The sequence below is a fragment of the Elaeis guineensis genome, chromosome 9 (assembly GCF_000442705.2).
Source record: "Elaeis guineensis isolate ETL-2024a chromosome 9, EG11, whole genome shotgun sequence".
Taxonomy (NCBI): domain Eukaryota; kingdom Viridiplantae; phylum Streptophyta; class Magnoliopsida; order Arecales; family Arecaceae; genus Elaeis; species Elaeis guineensis.
This window is the reverse complement of record NC_026001.2, coordinates 85862170-85882556: the sequence shown is the minus strand read 5'-3', so window position 1 is coordinate 85882556 and position 20387 is coordinate 85862170. Positions and strand designations below refer to the sequence as shown.

Sequence of the window (20387 nt, the reverse complement as noted above, 5' to 3'; positions counted from 1 at the left end):
TTTCAATAATGGCTAATACACTATCGCTCTGCTTGCTGTTAGATAGTGACAAACTTATCGGATCCAACTTTGAAAGCTGGTATCAAAAGTTGAAGATCGTCCTAGGGTATAAGAGGATCCTATACGTGCTTACGGATCCAACACCTGAAGAACTTACTATCAATGCATCTCGTGTGACGAGAGATATTTATTTGAAGTGGCTTAATGATCGGATGACTGTGCATTGTATTATGAGCACAGCCATGAACGATGAACTTAGTTGTAAGTTCGATGATGCACAATTGGAGCAAATGATTCAAATATTGAATGAGTTCTTTGACACCCCTAAAGATACTAAGAGATATAAAACCTCCTATGTTGTATTCAATGCTTGTATGTGAGAAGGGGTATCATCACTGTATTGTACATGATCGAGCAAATTGAACACTTGAGCAAATTTGGCGTTTCATTACATAAACAATTTGATAAGGATGCTATCCTGAACTCGCTATCAAAATGCTACCTATACTTCTTGACTCATTATAGAATGATCAAGCCTGCAGTGAACTATCATGATTTGCTAGGATTGCTGTAGATATTCGAAAAGGATCAACAGCTCCAGAAGGAGCCGATGCATGTAGTAGGAGGTTCATCAGTAGGTCGTCAATCCTCTAAAAAAAAGTATAAAAGAGTCATGCCGTCGATCCAAAGCCAAAGTGAAGTAAGAAGTTGAAAGTTGATAAGAACTAGGTAAAATACTTCTTTTACAAGAAGTTAGATCATTGGAAGAGAAACTATCCTGCATATATAGCTTCTCTTGATCCAAACAAGCTAAAGAAGAGAAACGAACAATCAGTTACTACATAAGATACTTATATGATAACTCTTTGTAATTTTTCTGTCTATGATACTACTATCTGGGTATTTGATATTGAAAGTATAATTAATATTTATAATTCGTTGCAGGGACTACAAATCAGTAAGAAGTTTAGAGAAGACGAGCAGTTCCAGAATGTTGGAGATAGAAGTCTTGTTTCAATTCTAGCTTTAGAAACTATGCAGCTTATTTTCGAGTCTAGTAGTGTTATGTTAGATGAGTGTCATTATTATCCTTCCTTTATGATGAATATCATCTCTGTAGGCTTTTTGATCAAATTTGATTTCAAATTTTTAATAAAAGATGATTTTTTTGATATCATTATGTATGATACTAAAATCATGTGAGGATAATTGAAACATGGCATATACCTTTTATCACAGTCTGTTAGTATAATGTACATATCGAACAAATACCCAAAAATAGATAATGTCAGTGAAACATATCTTTGACATTGTAGGCTGGGTCATGTAAATAAGAACATGATAGATAGGTTAACCAAAGAGGATATCCTCAAAATTAATAATTGTGAATCATTACCAACCTGTGAATCCTGTCTTCTTGATAAGATGGTCAAGTCACTTTTAAAAAAAAAAAATGAGCAAGCTAGTGATGTTCTAGATCTAGTACATAGTAATATATGTGGACTTATGAATATAGACGTCAGAGGAGGATACTAATTACTGACGATCTATCGAGGTATGGATATGTCTATATGAAACATAAGTCTGAATTATTTGAAATATTCAAACGATTCTATAGTGAAGTCAAAAAATAGATTGAGAAAAATATTAAGATTCTTTGATCAGATCGAAGAGGTGAATACCTCATCAGCAATTTTTTGATATATCTAGAAAAGAATGAGATTCTCTTACAATGGATCCCTCTTGGAACACCACAACATAATGAGGTATCTGAAAGGAAGAATCGAACACTGTTAGATATAGTTCGATCTATGATGGGCTTTACGACTCCGTCAATCTCTTTTTGGAGATACACTCTTGATACTGCCTGCTATGTGTTGAATAAGATTTCTATCAAGTCTATCAATAAAACACCATATGAGATATGGACAGAACGTAAGCCGGTGCTCTCACACCTTAGGGTTTGGGGATGTCCAATTTTTATCGAATGTTTAAAGATAGACAAGCTTGGACCTAGGTCCGATAAATACTTATTTGTAGGATACCCTAAGGAAATGAAAACATATTATTTCTACCTTGCTGAAGAACAAAAGGTGTTCATCAACAATAGGACAGTCTTTCTAAAAAGAGAGTTCCTTAATAAAAGAACCAATGTCACTAAAATCAAACTTGATGAAGTTTATGAGATAGAAAAATCAATACGAACAGAATCGAATTTAATTAGAGAATCAAATCTGGAGCCTGTAGAGGCACTATTGAGGAGATCTATTAGAGTACCATATCAATCAGATAAATACTATGATTTTTTAATCCGAGATGATGATCCTATCAAACTAGATGAGAATAACGAGGATCCAATCACCTACATGGATGCTATGCAAAGTTCCAACTCTAAGAAATGGCTTGATACTATGAAATTCGAGATGAAATCCATGGAGATCAATGGTGTATGAATACTTGTTAATCTATCTAAAAAGATTAAACCCATAGGGTGTAAGTAGTTTTCAAGAGAAAAAGAGGAGCAGATGGAAAGGTGGAGACATATAAAGCCCATCTAGTTATCAAGGGATATCATCAGCATTATGGTATATACTATGACGTGACGTTCTCTCCTATAGCAATTCTTAAGTCCATCCAGATTATATTTGCAATAGCAGCACATTTAGATTATAAGATCTGACAAATGGATGTCAAAGCTGCTTTCCTTAATGGAGAGCTGGAAGAAGAGGTGTATATGATACAATCTGAAAGATTCACATCCACAGACGAATCTAAAGTATGCAAGCTAAACAGATCTATTTATGGACTGAAGCAAGCATCTGGGAGTTGGAACATACATTTTGATAAGATGATCAAAATATATGGCTTCATTGAGAATGAAGAAGAGCCTTGCATCTATAAATGGGCTAACGATTTTATAATCATCTTTCTTATATTGTATGTAGATGATATGCTCTTAATAGGAATTGACATTCCAACTTTATAAAGTATAAAGCTGTGGCTATCATCATAGTTCTTCATGAAGGATTTGGGAGAAGCATCCTATATCCTAGGGATGAAGATCTATAGAAAATAATCTAGAAGGTTGCTTGAGTTATTCCAATCCACGTACATCGATACTATGTTGAAATAGTTCAACATGAAGAATTTCAAAAGGGGCTATCTTCTAATAGGCCATGAAATTATCCTCTCAAAGAAAGATTATCCGATAACCTCTCAAGAGAGAGAGCATATGAGTAAAATCCTATATACTTCGATAGTGAGATCTATCATATACGCCATAATATATACGAGGTCAGATGTAGCTTATTCACTAGAGGTAGTGAGTAGGTACCAGTCTGATCCGAATGAGAAGCATTGGAAGGTTGTGAAGATAATCTTTAAGTATTTGAGAAATACTAAGGACCAATGACTTATCTATGGAGATACTGACTTGACACTTATGAGATATATGGATTTTAATTTTTAGTCAGATTATGATGATAGTAGAAATATGTCGGGCTATGTGTTCACCTTGAATGGAGGAGCGATATGTTGAAAAAATTTCAAGCAACACACGACGGCCGACTCTGTATGCAAAGCAGAATACATTACGGCATTCAAAGCTGTAAAAGAGGCTATTTGGTTAAGAAAGTTCATCAGTGAACTTGAGATGGTTTCCTCTATTGATAGTCCAGTCTTACTATATTGTGATAGTACTGGAGCCATAGCTCAAGTTAAGGAGTCCAAGACCTATCAGAGAATCAAACACATTCAGCAATGCTATCATCTTGTCCGTGAGATTGTGGGTCAAGATGATGTTGAGCTGTAGAATATTGACAGAAAAAAAATTTGATCGACCCTTTCATTAAAGCTCTCAGGATCAAAAAGGTCGATGATCATAAGTGGAAGATGGGTATAAGATACTACCCTGATTAGCTTTAGTCCAAGTGGTAGTTGTTAGGAATTGTGTCATAAAGTCAATTGACTTATTTTAAATAATTAAACTTTTGTATATGAATTATTTATCAATAAAAAAAATTATTTTGATAAGTTCATCATATTGACATTTTTCATATGGAACTCTTAATTTTATGATGAAGTTCTTATAACTATAATATGATCGATAAAGGAGAATTTATCGAATAGTTCGTGTTCATGATCAAATGATGTGTCATTAATAGGATGATGATGCTTATCGAGTATAGGTCATTGTGTGCCATGTAGGTTGGTTGTCCTCATAATCAGAGAGTGTAGAAATACTGGTATGACATACATATGAGATGTAGGAGTATATCGTCACTGAACAAGTGACTCACCTGCTGAGCACTCTACTATCAAGAGCAGCTTGTGAAGCGTATAGGCATAAGTGTCCCTCAAACCTGAGATCATCATAGTAACTTACAAGTAACTCACTGTATTTTGGAGTCGGATTATCTGTATTTCTAATGCAGTGATGGAAGGTTACTGGATATAGTCAAGTACTTGCAAAGTCTGTGTCTGGATCAAGACGGGATTGACTCCTCTGGATTATAGAAGATAATACATCACTGTATTTTAATTTAGTAAAGTATTGGCTAGGATAATCCATGTGATAGATTTGAAAAATTAAAATACAATGTGGATGACTCATTCAGGATTGACAGTTAAATTTTAGATCATCCTTGAGCATTTAGGGTCAAAGGGATGAATTATGCGGTAACTATACACCTTGATTTTTGAATATTGCTTTGTAAATATTTGACCTATCCAAATATTGAAAACTATTACTAGATGATAACTTCGATTAGTATAGAAAATTATTCCTATGCTACCGGCTTAGTATTCGAACCTATGGAGTGATGCACAAAGTCAAGCAATGTAGGAAAGAATTGACCTAAGTCTATGCATTCAATTTGAAAGTATGTGACTTGATTGAATAAATAGATTAACTTAATTAAGAATAAAGTTAGAGGTCATACGTGATTAAACAGTTGACTATGTCTAATTATCACTGGATATGAGGTGCAGGTTTAATTTCGGAGATGAATATGATCTGATCTATGATCCAAAAAATTTATGAAAGATTAAATTTAAGTCTTAATTATTTTAGATTAGATCTGATTTAGTTAGGCTTGATTATGTTAAAAATTCAAGTTAGACTTGGATCTGAATCCTAATTAGATTGGGATTGACAGCCTATTCGAATTTGATTTGAATTAGATTCGATTTAAGCCTAATGTGGATTGGATCCAAAGAGTCCCAAAAACCTGATATTCTCTCTCATGTATGGCCGACCAAGAGAAGGAGGGGGTGCTGGTTTTTTGCCCCTCCTCTTGTGTGTGTGCATGAGAAAGTGAGGATGCCAAGTTTGGCGTCAATCCTATCTTCACTTGGTTTCTTATTTGGAATAGGATGGAAAATTCAAATCTGATTTGAATTAAGAGTCCTAACTAGTTAAGAATTCGATCAGATAAGGGAGCGTCACATCTATTTAAAGGAAGGACCTCTACCACTGGTTATAAGGCAATTTGATTTGTGCGACAAAGAAAAATATCGATGAGGAAGAGGGCTGTGTGCGATAAAGAAAGGAGGCATCCTTTCTTCCCTAGCATGGTGGGTTCTTGGCACTGGTTCTTCTTGGCATGAAGGTCCCTTCCTAGGCATCCTTTTAAGAGAAAATCAGATCTCCTCCCTTCCCTTGCTGCCTTCAGAAGAGCAACACAAAGATCTTCATCCCTCTTTCTGCAGGGCTTAGCATGCGTGTGAAGTAGAAGATCTGTATCTTCAGATCTCACGAGGCATCAGATTTATGTAACTCCCTGAGGATTTTAATTCTTATTCTATTGCATACAAGATAATTTATAAAGGTTATAAAATTTTAGAATAGAAAATTTTTCAAATATATCCTAGCGATCCGATGCTGATCGTATTTTTTTCCTTCAAAAAATTATTGCCCAAAAGGATTAGCAACCCAAGAGGGAGAGGATGAATTGGGTTTTTTAAAAATTTTAATCAAATCTAAAATTTAAAATAATTATGTACCTTGATTTAAAGCTATCTTGAGTGTTTGTGAGGTGTATGCTAAGTGCAACAGCAGAAATAAGATATAAAGGCAGCAATGCAAGAATAAAAACAATGTGAAGTAAGTAATACAAGCAAGAAAGGTAAATACGACAAGATACAACACAAACATAAGAAAATTTAAAGTAGTTCGGTGCAATCCTACACCTATGTCTACTTTTTAAGCTTCTTTTAGAAATTTCACTATAATCATCTTGATTACAATATATTTGTTTTATCTAAGATAAGAAATAAATTCAGTTAGTTTTTTAAGATCACCAACCAAAATTGCACATCGATTGTCTTTCGGATTCACAATCAATCTAGTTGATTTTATTAACTTACCAATCAAAATCTATAATATCCAATTTCAGACTTAGACAAGTCTTAACCAAAATTTCTTTCTCTTAAAAAAATTTGAAAAGAAAACACAAAATATAAGATTGAATGTTTCAGCATAAAATAAAAATAAAAAATAAACTCTTTGAAGTGCTAAGAAGATGCTGATGATTTGCTCTTTAGATGCTGGAACCTTTTTTCTTTGAAGCTTGAGAGGACGTGGAAGAAATTAGAGAAGATCACTCTTGAAAGTTCACTCAATTCTATACACTTAATTCCTCTCTTTCGTTCCTTTCTAAAAATATTCAATAATGCTTATTCAAACTGATGTAATTTTCTTTTTAATTCACTTTTTATTACTTTCCAATTGATGCACTAATTTTTTATATACTTGGAAGTTACTAGAGAGTGAGTCTTGACCATTGGAACCTTTAGAAGAGCTGTTGGAGCTAAAAACTAGCCTTTGGAGATGTATAGAAAACTAGACATAATTGTTGATCCTATGTTAGGGGTCGACTCTAATTTTTTAGGGGTCGACTCGAGCTATTTATGAGTCGACTCGACTATTTCAGAAGTCTACTCAATCTTAAGATCTGAAAATTTTGTATTCTGTCTTTTTTAAGAGAGTTGGCTTACCATCTTCATGAGTCGACTCGATCTATCCTTGGTCAACTCGAACTCTTCTAGGGTTGACTCAAATTGGAGATTCAAAAATATAACTTTCTATCTTCTCTAAGAGAGTTGACTCATCCTTTGTGGGAGTTGACTCAAGTACATGCTAGTTTGCTTTTGAGAGGATCTTGTTTATGGATGAATTTCTTCAATTTAAATATTTGAAAAATCTTATATTCATCCTTGAAATACATAATTAGATTCATATTATTTAAAGTTTGATAATCATCAAAATCAATCATAGGATCAACAATCTTCTCCTTTTCGATAATGATAAAACTTTGAGTATATGCGTAATAAAAATATATAATATGCTTTAATTGAATTAATATGAATCATGAAGTGAAGCACTAAATACTTTAAATATATACTTCATGAATATTTCATTTCATCTTAAAACTTAGATTTCAAGCATTATGTTTCAATATATCAAGCACTTGAAGAATATTATAAGCATGTAATCAACTCAAGCATTTTAAGAGAGCATTTTAAGCATATACTCAACATAACTCTCTTCTTTTTTTATAGCATCACAAAACTTAAGAAGAGATTTTTAAAAAATATTATCAAAATCAATTCAAGTTTTAATATTTTTATATTTAATTTTTAAATTTAGATTTTTTAGCTTGTGATACCATCTCCCCTTTTGGATAACTTTTCTCTTTTTAAAAATTTTATAGCAAATTTAGATTGAATTTCTTCTTGCTTTTGATCAATATATGTTAAAAAATACATATATCTCTTCCTTTTTTAATAAAGTTGATGTATTAAATAGATTTTCAAATTCAATTAAAATTGCTTTGAGCTTCAAAAATTTAAGAAGGATAGAGCTTTTCAAAATATAAAAGTTTGAGTATTAAAGCTAAGTATAAGATATATTTCAAAATTTATCTCTTCCTTTTCTTAATAAGTTCAATCAACTAAATTTAGAAATGGTATCATGAATGTATTAGAGCAAAATTAGAGTAAAATATGGTATTAGAATGAAATAACTTGAGACAAAATATTCTTGGATTATTTGATGTCAATTGAACTGAAATTTAGATCAAATTATGATTTTCTTAAAAATTTGATACCACTTAAAGATCAAAGAAAGCCAATTTTCAAGTTCATTACCTGAAAAAGACTAATATGAACAAAATAAGAAATTATATTTTAAATTCAGCTTGATACCAATTATGAAAAGCATAAAATATTTTTTAAATATCAATTAATTATCAAAAATGATGATATAATCAAACTATGCAAAGTATGAATGAATAATTCAAATGATCAAAAAATATATGAATGCTTAAATCAAGAAAAGCAAAATATAAATGTTTAATGATTTCTTTTATTAAGTTCTAAAAAATATTTCATCTCCTATGTTTCATAATAAATGCTAGATAACTTAATTTTCATAATTCTCCTATTTTTAAAAACTGATGCTAAAATATTAAAAAAATATAAACATTAAATATACTGAATTTCAATGTCAATTGAATAGAATCGAAGCAAACATTCACACAATTAAGCATAATCATAAACATTATACGCTGGATTTTACATAAAAGATGAAGTTTCATTGATTTTAAAAAAGTAATTATAAAATATCCAAAATGTATGCCATCTACATCTACCAAAAATGATGGATTGCTAGAAAAAGTATAACTCTATAAGATGAGTCCTACCATCCTATGAAAGTAGAATAGGATTGCTCTAAGAAGTGGGTCTGCACTGAGAAGGTGAAAATGGTCTGACATCTCTAGATGACTATCTCTGAGTGTCAACCCTTACCGAGGTGATTGTCGAATCATACGTGCAGTCTCCTCCTTGAGCAAAGAAATGGCCTCTAAAGTGAATTGCTGAATTTTTGCACTAACCACAATAATAATCCTCGAAGAGACTCTCTCAATAAGTGAATCCTCATCCAATCTAGTAGATGGTCTATTTGAGCTCTCCAAATGATTAGATAGTGAAGTCTTTACCTATACTGCTTGTGTTATCTGCTTCTCTGATCTGATGTCAATGATAGGAACAACTATCGGAGCCTCATCATTATCCAAATCTTTGTCCTCTCTCTGTGCTGCTCCTATACGGATCCAATGATCGTCGACTTTTTGAATCCCATTCGTCATAAGAGCGGTTATTGTATGTATCAATATGCATTAGAGCTCCAGTTATCTCCCCCTCAAAATCTATCCCATGCTCCTCAAAAGTAAGTGTCAGTACCATTTCATAGGGTAGTGAAGCCTTCGACCATCCTGCTGCTTCCTCCATCTGTTGCATCATAAGTGCCAGAAGGTTTAGGGGTATCTCTCTAATCACATGGTACATGTAGGAAATGTCTCATCCCCATACAAAGTCGAACCTCCCCATCTTAGTTTTAAATTGCCATATGATGCAGGAGGTGCATCTCAATACTTAGCTGGTTTGCACTCATTTCCTCTAATTCATTCACTATCTCTCTACCCAAAATCTACTTTAATCCAATAGATTTCTTCTCTAGCTTATCTTATGAGCTCTCCTCAATGGCCATTCGTAGTGTTCTTGCCAAATGTTCTGCACCCAACACAATCCAGACACCTCTAACCTTGGTATCTATAATTCCATGTCTCGATTTTAAATTTTCAATAAATTCTCTTACAAGGTTGGGTAGGTCAAAATATCAAGAGAACATAAGTACTCCCATCCCAAGTTCTTGATTTTCTGTCCAATACTAAAACTTTCACTCTCCAAAAATCGAAAATCAACTTTTCTTCCTGTGGATACAACCCTAGATGATATAGATGTTCTAGAGGGGGTTGCACACTCAAGCAGGTGGAGGACAAGGAGGGACCTAAGATGGAGTGGAAACACTCTGAGATGGTTTCACAGAATCATTCCTCTACTTGGACCAATGTTTACAGATAGGAGAAGGGCTCGAACATTCATCACAGTTTGAAGGTTCCGCATGGGACCGCTTCCTCCCTTGGGTGATGCTCTTTCGGGGTGCCATTGGAGATCAAATTGACAAAAATTGGAGTGGAAATCAGATGTATTGGCTTCGATTTATAGGGAAAAAAGACTTTGAATGGGGTTTTGGCTCAAAAAGAAAAAGATAGGGAGAGTGGAGCCTTGCATCGTCTTGGGTTAAAAGACTCATCCCTGACACAAGGGTCGACTCAACTTAATCTCGAGTTGACTCCGATGAGAGATCGACTCTAGTAAAACTGAAGGTCGACTCCCTACAGAACTATTTTTCTTCAGAGTCAAGTCGACTTCTTGATTTCAAAAATCAACTCTTCGATACAAAACATAGATCAAGGAGTTTTAAATCAGAAAAAATTTGTTCAAATTGAAAGAAAATTAATAGACAATCAAATCAATGATCAGGAAAGATATCCAAAACAAATTGTGGGTATGATAATCAAACAAATCATATGAAATCAAATCAAAGGAAGACTAGATAATGGCTCTAAAGAGTTAGGTTCAACTAGAAAATTTTTAAGTCCTAAAGGATCAAACTAAGATGCAATGTAAAACAAAAATATCAAGCACATAATCCTTTATCAATTAATGTCTTATCTTGAAGTTCTTTGAATCAAGCAACTTTTGAGAAATTTTAATAATTACATATCTTATGATGATGTCAAAAGTTGATTTATAAGTTTTGCACTCAATGGTTTCATATGCAATCAAGCTTATTTTAATTTAATTTTTTTAAATAATAATATGATATGAGGACTTAAGAGAGCATGCTAAATTTACAGTAAAACTTATGCTCATAATAGTCAAAATGATACATAGAATTAGGAGAGCATACTGATCATTACATTCAAGCAAACACTGAAAAATCATCAAAATCAATCAATTATACTAAATAATATTAGAAATCAATAATGGTATGATGTGAAAGAGGTATAGCTTTTACCACACATCATCACCTAAGCTTTTAAATCCTAAGCATCTATTCTTTAAGAATTAGCTCCTTTCATTCCATTGAATGCTTGGTATACTTGTAAAATCATTTTCTAAGCTTTAGTACCCAAGCCATCTTGGATCCACTGGAGTTAGTGCTCAGTGGTCCTTTTGAAATGTAAATTTGTTTAAACAAAGTATGACCAATTCTTTTAGTATTGCATTCAAAAATTTTATGACCTACTTTGTTATATTTAAAACATATGATAGAATGATTTTCAAGTGAAGCTTTAGAAAATATATTTTTAATATATTTCTATTTTTCTAGAAGAATAAAACTAATTCCAACTTTATTGAAAATAGTCTTTTGATTGTTTAACATTAATTGAAGATTTTGAGAACTAAGTATAGACTTTTATATTATAGGTTTTAAAACTTTAATTTCTTTTCTTAACTTTTTATGTTCTATTCAACTAAGGATTTTTTAGATTTCATAAGATTCTCTATTACCTTAGCCAAGATTTTCTTTTCCTTCAAAAGTTGATCTTTTCAATCAAAATTTTATTCTTCTCTTCAGCCAAAAATAGGTTAGACTTTTTGATTTCTTTATTTTTTAGCCTTCTCTCTTTGTATTCATCTATTGGATCATTAAAGACTTTAAATAATTCTTCAAATATAGATTCGAAAAGATTTTCAAGGTTTATCTCATTGTCATTAGCCATAAAGCAAACATTTGCTATATCTTCCTTTTCTTCTTCTTGGAAGCTTAAAGTATCATCATCTCTCCAAATAGCCATCATTGTATTCTTTTCACTCTTTTTGGGATTCCTTCTATGTAGAGGGCAATCCAGCTTGTAGTACCCCAGCTTGTTGCACTTGCAGCAAATGATACTTCTTCCTTCATCCTTTTTGTCTTCCTTTTTTTTCATCCGTTTCTTCTTCAAAAACTTTCTAAATTTTGTAGTGAATAGCGCCAAGTCCTTTTTTTCACTTTTATTTTCTTCTTCTTTATCATCTTTCGACTCATTGCTTTCTTCTAATTTTGTGGCTGATTTGAAGATGATGGTCTTTTCTTCTTTGAGTCTTCTTCTTTCTCATTTTGAACCATGTTCAACTCATGAGTCATGAGTAAACTAATTAACTCCTCCATGGATAGCTTGATAAGATCTCTCGCTTCTTGTGTCGTTGTTACTTTAGCTTTGGCAAAAAACTATAGAACATTACAAATAAGCTCATGATTATTATATATTTGCCAAGACTATTTAAGACATCAATTATACTAGTAAATCTTGAGAACATATCAAAAATAGATTCATGTTGCTCTATTTTGAATAATTCATATTTATGAACAAGCAAATCAAGTTTAAACTCTTTAACTTGGCTTGTTCCTTTATGAGTAATCTCTAGTCTGTCCCAATTTTTTTTTGCAAATATATAAGTTGATATTCTATTGAATTCATATATATCTAGTGAGCAATGAAGTACATTAATGGCTTTTTAGCATTCAATTAAGTCATCTTTTAACCATGTTCATCCCAATCTTTTTCAGGTTTGGGAAGGGACACTCCATTAACTATAATTATGGGTATGTATGGTCCATTAGTTATAACTCCCCACACGTTATAATCAAAAGCTTATATAAATTTTTTATTCTAGCTTTCCAAAATATATAGTTGGTGTCACTGAAGAGTGGTGGTCTCGATGTAGATTGACTTTCGGCAAATGAGGAACCAACTGAGGTTGTTATGATCTTTGTCTTAAGACTGCTTGATCAACAAACAATATTAGAGCACCCATTCTGATACCAATTATTATCCAAAAAAATTAGCAATCCAAAAGGGGGTTGAATAGGGTTCTTTAAAAGCTTTAACCAAATCTAAAATCTAAGACAATTATGTGTCTTGATTTAAAGCTATCTTGAGTATTTGCGAGGTATATGCTAAGTGCAGTAGCAGAAATAAAATATAAAGGCAGTAATACAAGAATTAAAACAATGTGAAGCAAGTAATACAAGCAAGAAAGATAAACTAGACAAGGCACAATACAAATATAAAAAAATTTATAGTACTTCAGTGCAACCCCGCATGTACGTCCACTTTTCAAGCTTCTCTTGAGAATTTTGTTATAATTAGCCCAATTATATTGCATTTGTTTTATTTGAGATCACAAATAAATCTAACTGATTTTTCAGAATTACCAATCAAAATCATACGTTGATTATTTTCTGAGTTTACAATCAATCCAATTGATTTTATGGATTTATCAACCAAAATCTATAATGTCCGATTCTGGACTTGGACGAGCCTTAACTTAAGTTTTTTTTTCTAAAAAAACTTAAAAAGAAAATATAAAATATAAGATAGAAAGTTTCAATACAAAATCAAATAGGAAAATAAACTCTTTGAAGTGCTAAGAAGATGCTGATGATTTGCTCTTTAGATGCTTGAATTTTTTTTCTTTAAAGCTTCAGAGGATATGGAAGAAGTTGAAGAGGATCACTCTTGAAAGCTCACTCAATTATGTGCACTTAATTCCTTTCTTTTATTTCTTTCCAAGGATAGTCAATAATGCCCACTTAAACTGATGTATTTTTCTTTTTTAATTCACTTTTTGTTGCTTTCCAATTGATTCTCTAATTTTTTATATGTTTAGAAGTTGCTAGAGAGTAAATTTTGACCATTAAAACCTTTGAAATAGCCATTGGAGCCAAAAATTAGCAGTTGGAGATGTGTAGAAAACTAATCATTATTGTTGATTTCGTATCAGAGGTCGACTCCAATTCCATAGGAATTGACTTGAGTTATCCGTGAGTTGACTGGATCACTTGAGGAGTTGACTTGGTCTTAGGATCTGAAAATTCTGTATTCTATCTTTCTTGAGAGAGTTGGCTTATTGACTTCATAAATCGACTTGACTTGTCCTGGGGTTGACTTGAGTTCTTCTGGGGTCAACACAACCAGAGATCCAAAAATATAGTTTTCTGTCTTCTTTAAGAGAGTCGACTCATCTTTACAGGAGTCAACTCAAGCATGTGTCAGTTTGCTCCAAGCTTGCTAGAGTTAACTTCTCTTTTCCTAGTGTCAACTTCACTAAGTCTGAAACTTGAAAATTCAGCCTTGAAATTTTTGACTTAACTTCTTTTGAGATGATTTTTTTCATAGATGAATTTTCAATTTAAACATCTAAAAAATCTTATATTCATTCTTGACATACATAATTAGACTCGTAATTACTCAAAATTTAGTAATTATCAAAATCAATCATAAGATCAATAGAAATTTTGTAGCTAAAACTTAGTTTATTGGATGGTCTTGGACTTATAATTAGCTATTTATAAGTTTTGAAATATGAGTTTGATATTTGATTTTGGATTTAGATGCTCTAGTATCTTTCGGTGGCATGGCCATGTTGTATCCTAGATTTGGGGCATGACATGTGTGTTCTAAAAGAACATTTCTTCAAACAATAATGATAGATCTTCATCCAAAGATGCTCTTATTGCTAAATATACTCAGAATATCTGTTCCAATTTGGTTAGACCCAATAATATGATAATCGTTTTGTTTCTCATTGGAGTTTTTACTAATAAAGTTTTGTGAATATTATAATAGCTGTTTTACTGAGCTGATTAAAACTTGTTTATTAATTGTAATTTTGCAGCTAGGCACTCAGGTGGTGCAGGTGTTCGTCAAGGACCTGCGACTAATCTGCAGCTTCACATAAAGGATGATGCAATTCCAGAATCCACTCCGGAGGCCACAGCAGATTTGCAGCCTCACACCCAGGATGATGCTAGTAAAGAATTGAAAACAAGTGCAAAGCCCCAATAAAAGCTTTAGGCAATAACGACTTTGGAAGAGTGGATATCTATCGGGTACTAACAAGCTTTTCTAAACTATTTCTGTCTGCTTATTTTAAACTTTCTTGCATGAAATTGAAGATAGCTAATATAATCCATATTTGTTTTTTCCTGGTTCCACAACCTTAGTCCTCGGGTCGCTCAGGATGCATCGCCTCTCCATCTAGACAGATGAGCGGTTGTGACTGCAGTAATCTTGGCACATTGTTCGAGTCAAGTCTAGATGCATTTCAGAACTTCTTTATTTTTTGATGTAGATAAGGTGCTCAGAATTTGAAGCTGCTTCAGAGGTTTGTGCCCTCCGGTGCAGAAATTTCAACTAGCTGAGGCCATGTACCTATTTCTAGATTTGGTTCCCATGGTTCAGCCTTGTAAAGAACTTTAACCACAAATTCTATGAAGGTCCTCCAGTAGAATGACCAGCTGACATTTTTCTTTTGCCAATTAATGCAACCCTAGAACAGCAACATTTTAGGTTTTGAAGTTGCTTTTGGTGATTGCAGGTCCATCATACATGCAGCAGATTTGGAGTCTTTAGACCAATTCTCCTCAACCTTTTCTTTCCTGTTGTTTTAGGGTGTGGTTAACATACTGCAAGGGTCCTCTGAGCTTTCCAGTACATCAACCGGTGACTGATACCTTACCTACACTATATGTGCCTTAGCCAACAAATTTGGATCTGGTTCCTCTCTAGTCCTGACTTGGACTGGATAAGACCTGTCTTCCAGCCGTCCATGAATAGTGCAACGGCTGTGATTAGATGGGGCACACCGCAGCATATGGAACATGCAGGAGGGTGGGCCTCATCCAATAACAGCTGTTGCAATAATCACAAATGGCCATGATTCACAGACAGGCCTCTCGGGTCCAAGCTGGGACTGGCAAGGAGAATGCAACAAATTTGCTTCTAGGAAAAATTTACTGATCATAAGTTTACAAAATAGTCTTACAAGAGAGTGAAGATCACAAAGAAGATGCTTATACCAAACCCATACAAAGGTCCATTTGTAAGTCAATTTGCAGGCTCATGCATTGAGAACCCACTTTATATGATGAACTGGTGTCTCCAAAAGTTTGCCCTATAAATACTCAATATTTGGTAAAAGATTATATAGCATTGTGGTTTCAGGTAGGGGTGGCAACTGGATCAGGTGGAACTAGATGTGGGTCAGGTCAGATGCAGGATAGATTAAAATTCTAGCAACCCAAACCTTCACCTGTTTATTAAATTTATAATTGCTCAGAATTTCAGATCTGAATCTGATCTTTTTTATTAAACGAGTAACACAACCCAATCTGCAATAGCTAGGTTGAATCAAGTTAAATGGGTCCAATTGGTCAAGCATTGGCACCCCCTAGTTTCAAGCCTGAGAATTTGAGATTCAAATAGCTAGTCCACTCAATCTGAAGATGCTGCAACGTTTATCATTCAAAACTTGTGAATGTTCTAACTAAAGCTTTAGCTCCAGCTTTCATTGCATCTTTAACCAAGAAACTATAAGCACCGCTTGACCTATCTCAGTTTGAGCAATGCTTCCAACTCCCGCTATAGAGGATGATGAACTAAGGATCCATCACATATTATCCCAACAACGCCATTCGCCGATGTCCAAGTAATGGTATGAACTGTTTGATGCTGAATCATATGCACTATTAGGCCTTTCTTTATAGCAAAAGGGGAAATCTTTAGGAATATCGCATGTTGTCTAATATTCAAATTTGAGAAATTGTGCAAAATCTATTGCTTGGACAATCAATAATCCTTTTTCCCCCCTGATTACTTCTTGTTATTTGGGAAATTGTGCTGATACCTGTTCTTTTAGAGCATCCAACAGAAGCAATGGTAGCCCATCCATACTTTTGGGTGATCCCTTTGCCCAAGTGGTGCTCAACCAACCAGGAAATATAGTTTGATTTAGAGGCATATTTAGTAATATCCTCTCTAACTGAAGGTGTATCAGAGCAGTAGCAGAGAATATGCTCAATATTCATGATTGAAATCACATTTGGTGCAAGCAGCAGCAAAACCAAGTCACCTGTAACTTCAAAAACTAAATGCAGGTTACTCATAAACAGACTTAGTGATAGAATCCAGAAAAAGTTTTTGTGATACATCAAAGCTACAAGAACCATTAAGATTTAACAACTGAGCCTCTTTATAATATGTTGAAGCCTTATGGATATGTCAAGGGAAGAGTTTGCTGGTTGAAGGTAGCCAGATAACCAGTAATCTTCAAACATGTATACCTTGTGGCCATTGCCAACATTCTGACATATCTGGTTTTGAGTATTGGTGGATTTCTATCTTTATGGATGTTTGTTCTTGTTATTGAAACTATATATTTTAAAAAAGAAAAAAAAAGAGAACAAATATAGAAATCAGCATTTTGCAGATCAGTATTTCATAGATGAAAATCGCTGCAAAAGCAACAGTTGACACTGCAGATAAGTTTTTCTAAATTTTGAATTTCCTAACTTGCGTGTATCCAGCTACTAATCAATCAATTGTAAAACTAACAAATATAGCAAAAATACTATCATATTCCACAGATTTTCTTACGAACACAAGTAAAAACTAATCCTTCAAAATCGCTGGCTGCCATTAACCAGCACGGATATTCCTTTCCATTAAGCTCGTACATTATTCGAATTATGTGTGCCTTTGATGGCGAAACACATGGTACTCCGATAATGAACCATGCATACCCTCACTTGTATATGATAGTTGATATTTGACGGTCATCGCTCAAACCCGTCCCAGTCTTCTGGATGCGGTAGAGCACCATCTCCCTGCCTTGGTCGTCGATCGGAGGTTGAAGGAGCCGGTACTCGTGCATTATCCAACAAGTGGCCACAGGCTTCCCACCGTTCTTTGCTCGTAGCATAAACTTGAGACTGGCCATCTTTCGCCCAGCAACCTCGCCGTTGCAGTGGATAAGCCTGCTCTTACCACGGGCATGCCACGTGCCGTTCCCAGCACCGCGCGTCAACCTGCCATTGGAGGCGGCGGACCGAGCAACCCGGGTGAAGCAAAAGAACGAATCTCTGTTCTTCCCATGCCTGAATTCAACTATATACGTACATGCAATGCAATGCAGTGAAGAATCCATGTTAATTAATTAACTCAGCAGCGGCAAGAAAATTAAAGCATGCATGCATGCAAGAATAATAACATGATTCTTGCTTCCAAGATTCCAAGGCTCCGTGGCGTACACGTCGAGCTCGGGGATAAAACAGAGATAAGGTTTCTGCTCCCCGAGAACCTTGGGACCAAGATAATGCTCGATCAGTTCTTCTTCTTCCGGGTCCAACGTCCACCCGGTAAGATCAGCTACCCCAGGAAACATCATCTCTGTTCCTCTCGGTTCTTCTCCATCTTGCTCGATCAGTTCTCCTTTTTCGGGTTCGAACGTCCACCCGGTAAGATCATCAGCAACCGCAGGAACCATCATCTCTAGTGTCGTTCTTAGTATCGTCTATCTCGGAGTAGTTTTATAGGGACAGAGAGGTATCCTGGTCCGACAACTTTTGGGACTCCGAGTCCCTTCGGGACACCGCGAGGGTGAGGCTACTCCTAGTCCGATAAGGAGGTAGAACTAAGACTCATGCTTTCTCCTAAAAGGATCTTAAGGACTCTGAATATGAGTCACAAATTTGCTTTCTCCTAAAAGGATCTTAAGGACTCTGAATACGAGTCACAAAATTTGTGACTCATATTCAGAGCCCTTAAGATCCTTAACTCCACTGGTTCCACGGCGAGGAGACTGATGGCCGCGGCAAAATCATAACTTGTACGGTTATAGATCTCGATGTGAAAGGGGGCTTGAGATGGTCTCTAAGAAAGGAGTGTGTGGCTGAAAGGTTCTTCATAGTTGGGGTTTGGCACAAAAATCGGATCATGAAGTTAAGGCATGCTGACCGATTTGATCATAAGACTTCCATGGGGAAAGTTGCTGATGAAAGTTACACTAAAGCTGCTTGCAGGGACTATCCAAGCATCTGATGATGACTTGTTTTAATTCTCACGACGATGAGGAAATTAATCGTTAGCTTCTATTTTTCAATCATCCAGACTTTTATAGTGATTCAAAATTAAGATTTCTTATTAAAATGTTAAGTGGATATTGCCTTTGCTCTATTTTTCTTTTTTTTTTTTTGGTGAAGGCCTTTGCTCTATTCCCTTGGGCAAAGGTTGTCTATTTTCTCATCTAAGCAGCTCCAATAGCATATCTAGTAGTTCCTTTGTGTTTTATTTTTGTAGGATTGCCTTTCTGCTTTAAAGTTTGTAGGATAATTTTCTTGTTCTCTTCCATGCTAGAAGCATGGAATGATCTGGTGCATAAACTTGAGGTGATTTGTTATATTAATTGGGTAGAATTGTTCTTTCTAGGCATTTGTTTTCGGTGCTCAAATGTACTTTCTTCTATTTCTCTTGAATATTTGCCACTCATACAAATTGTGATGGCTAAAAATTTTTTCAATTATTATTATCATTATTATTTCAAAAGCCTTATGTGATTTTATGGAATGAGTAAACTTCATCTTTGTTGATCGGTGGTGTTGGGCCAAATTTGGTCCACCTGATGACATATCCGACCTTTGAAGATGTGGTGAACATCTGAGCATTATGATGTGGATGACCTAAGACATGTTTCCTTCATAGCAATGATGTCATTGGTTGATAGCCGGTCACAAGAGTTTGGCAATCGGATGAGGTTAACATTGTCGGTTCACTATCGATCTCATCTCCACCCTAGCTCTCTACAAGTTGTCTTACAATTTGCACACCATAAAAAGTTTTTGGCATGCAGATGATGCTGAGTTGGCATTCGATTGTAACGGCGTCTGCCTCTGACATGTGGCCAACTAGCTCCATAACCAATTGTTAATAATCTGTCAATAACCCACTACACTAATTTGAAAAGTTGCTGACTGTCTAACAAATTTTTCAATAAAAGAAAAAAAAGAAGAAAAAAGGGAGGACTCTTTAAACACTATCTCCTACTACTGTTTTCACTATTGATCTTTCTTCATTATTCTCCCTTTCCGTTACTCTCTGACTTAAGCATCAGAGGATTTTTTACCGAAAAATCTTTCATTTTCTTCTTCAACGTGAGTGGACTTTCTTTGTAGGTGTCTGATGACCAAGACTGGTACCTATCTACTCCAGCAAGATGATCAATCTGAGCTATCTTTCTCTATCATATCTCATCGGAGAGGCACAGCAATAGATGGATGCTAGAGGAAGGGATTTCATCCCATTTTCTAAAGAAAGATGGAGAGGATCAGATCCTACCGATAATCATCTCTGCATAGCAAACCTGATGTGTGAATCATCTGGGAGCAACCTTTTCGATCAGATCCAATTAATATGCTGACAGAGCAAGTCTAAGCATTCAAAGCTGCTGTATAGCAGCCGCAGCAGAGCGCAACAAAGATCCAAGCTCCTCCATCAGCCCTATCTCAGTACAGCTGTTGGACCCATACAAAAGGATCAAAACAAGGGCAACGATACTCAAACACGGCTCAAGCCTCACGTTGACGATCACGATCGACAGAATTGGCCTCAATGCTCTCAAAGATCACGAAGAGATGATCGAAGACATCGATCGATGGA

The 20387-nt window shown here is 34.7% G+C and overlaps 1 protein-coding gene across 1 annotated transcript; it reads right to left on the bottom strand.

Annotated features, from left to right (window-relative positions):
* Positions 1-17478: 17478 nt before the first annotated feature.
* Positions 17479-18222, bottom strand: LOC140851505 (NAC domain-containing protein 2-like). The gene is made up of 2 exons (XM_073243030.1): positions 17955-18222; positions 17479-17840 (listed from the first exon to the last, which is right to left on the bottom strand). Exons 1-2 carry the CDS (start codon positions 18220-18222, stop codon positions 17479-17481), a joined length of 630 nt encoding a protein of 209 aa, XP_073099131.1.
* Positions 18223-20387: the final 2165 nt, after the last annotated feature.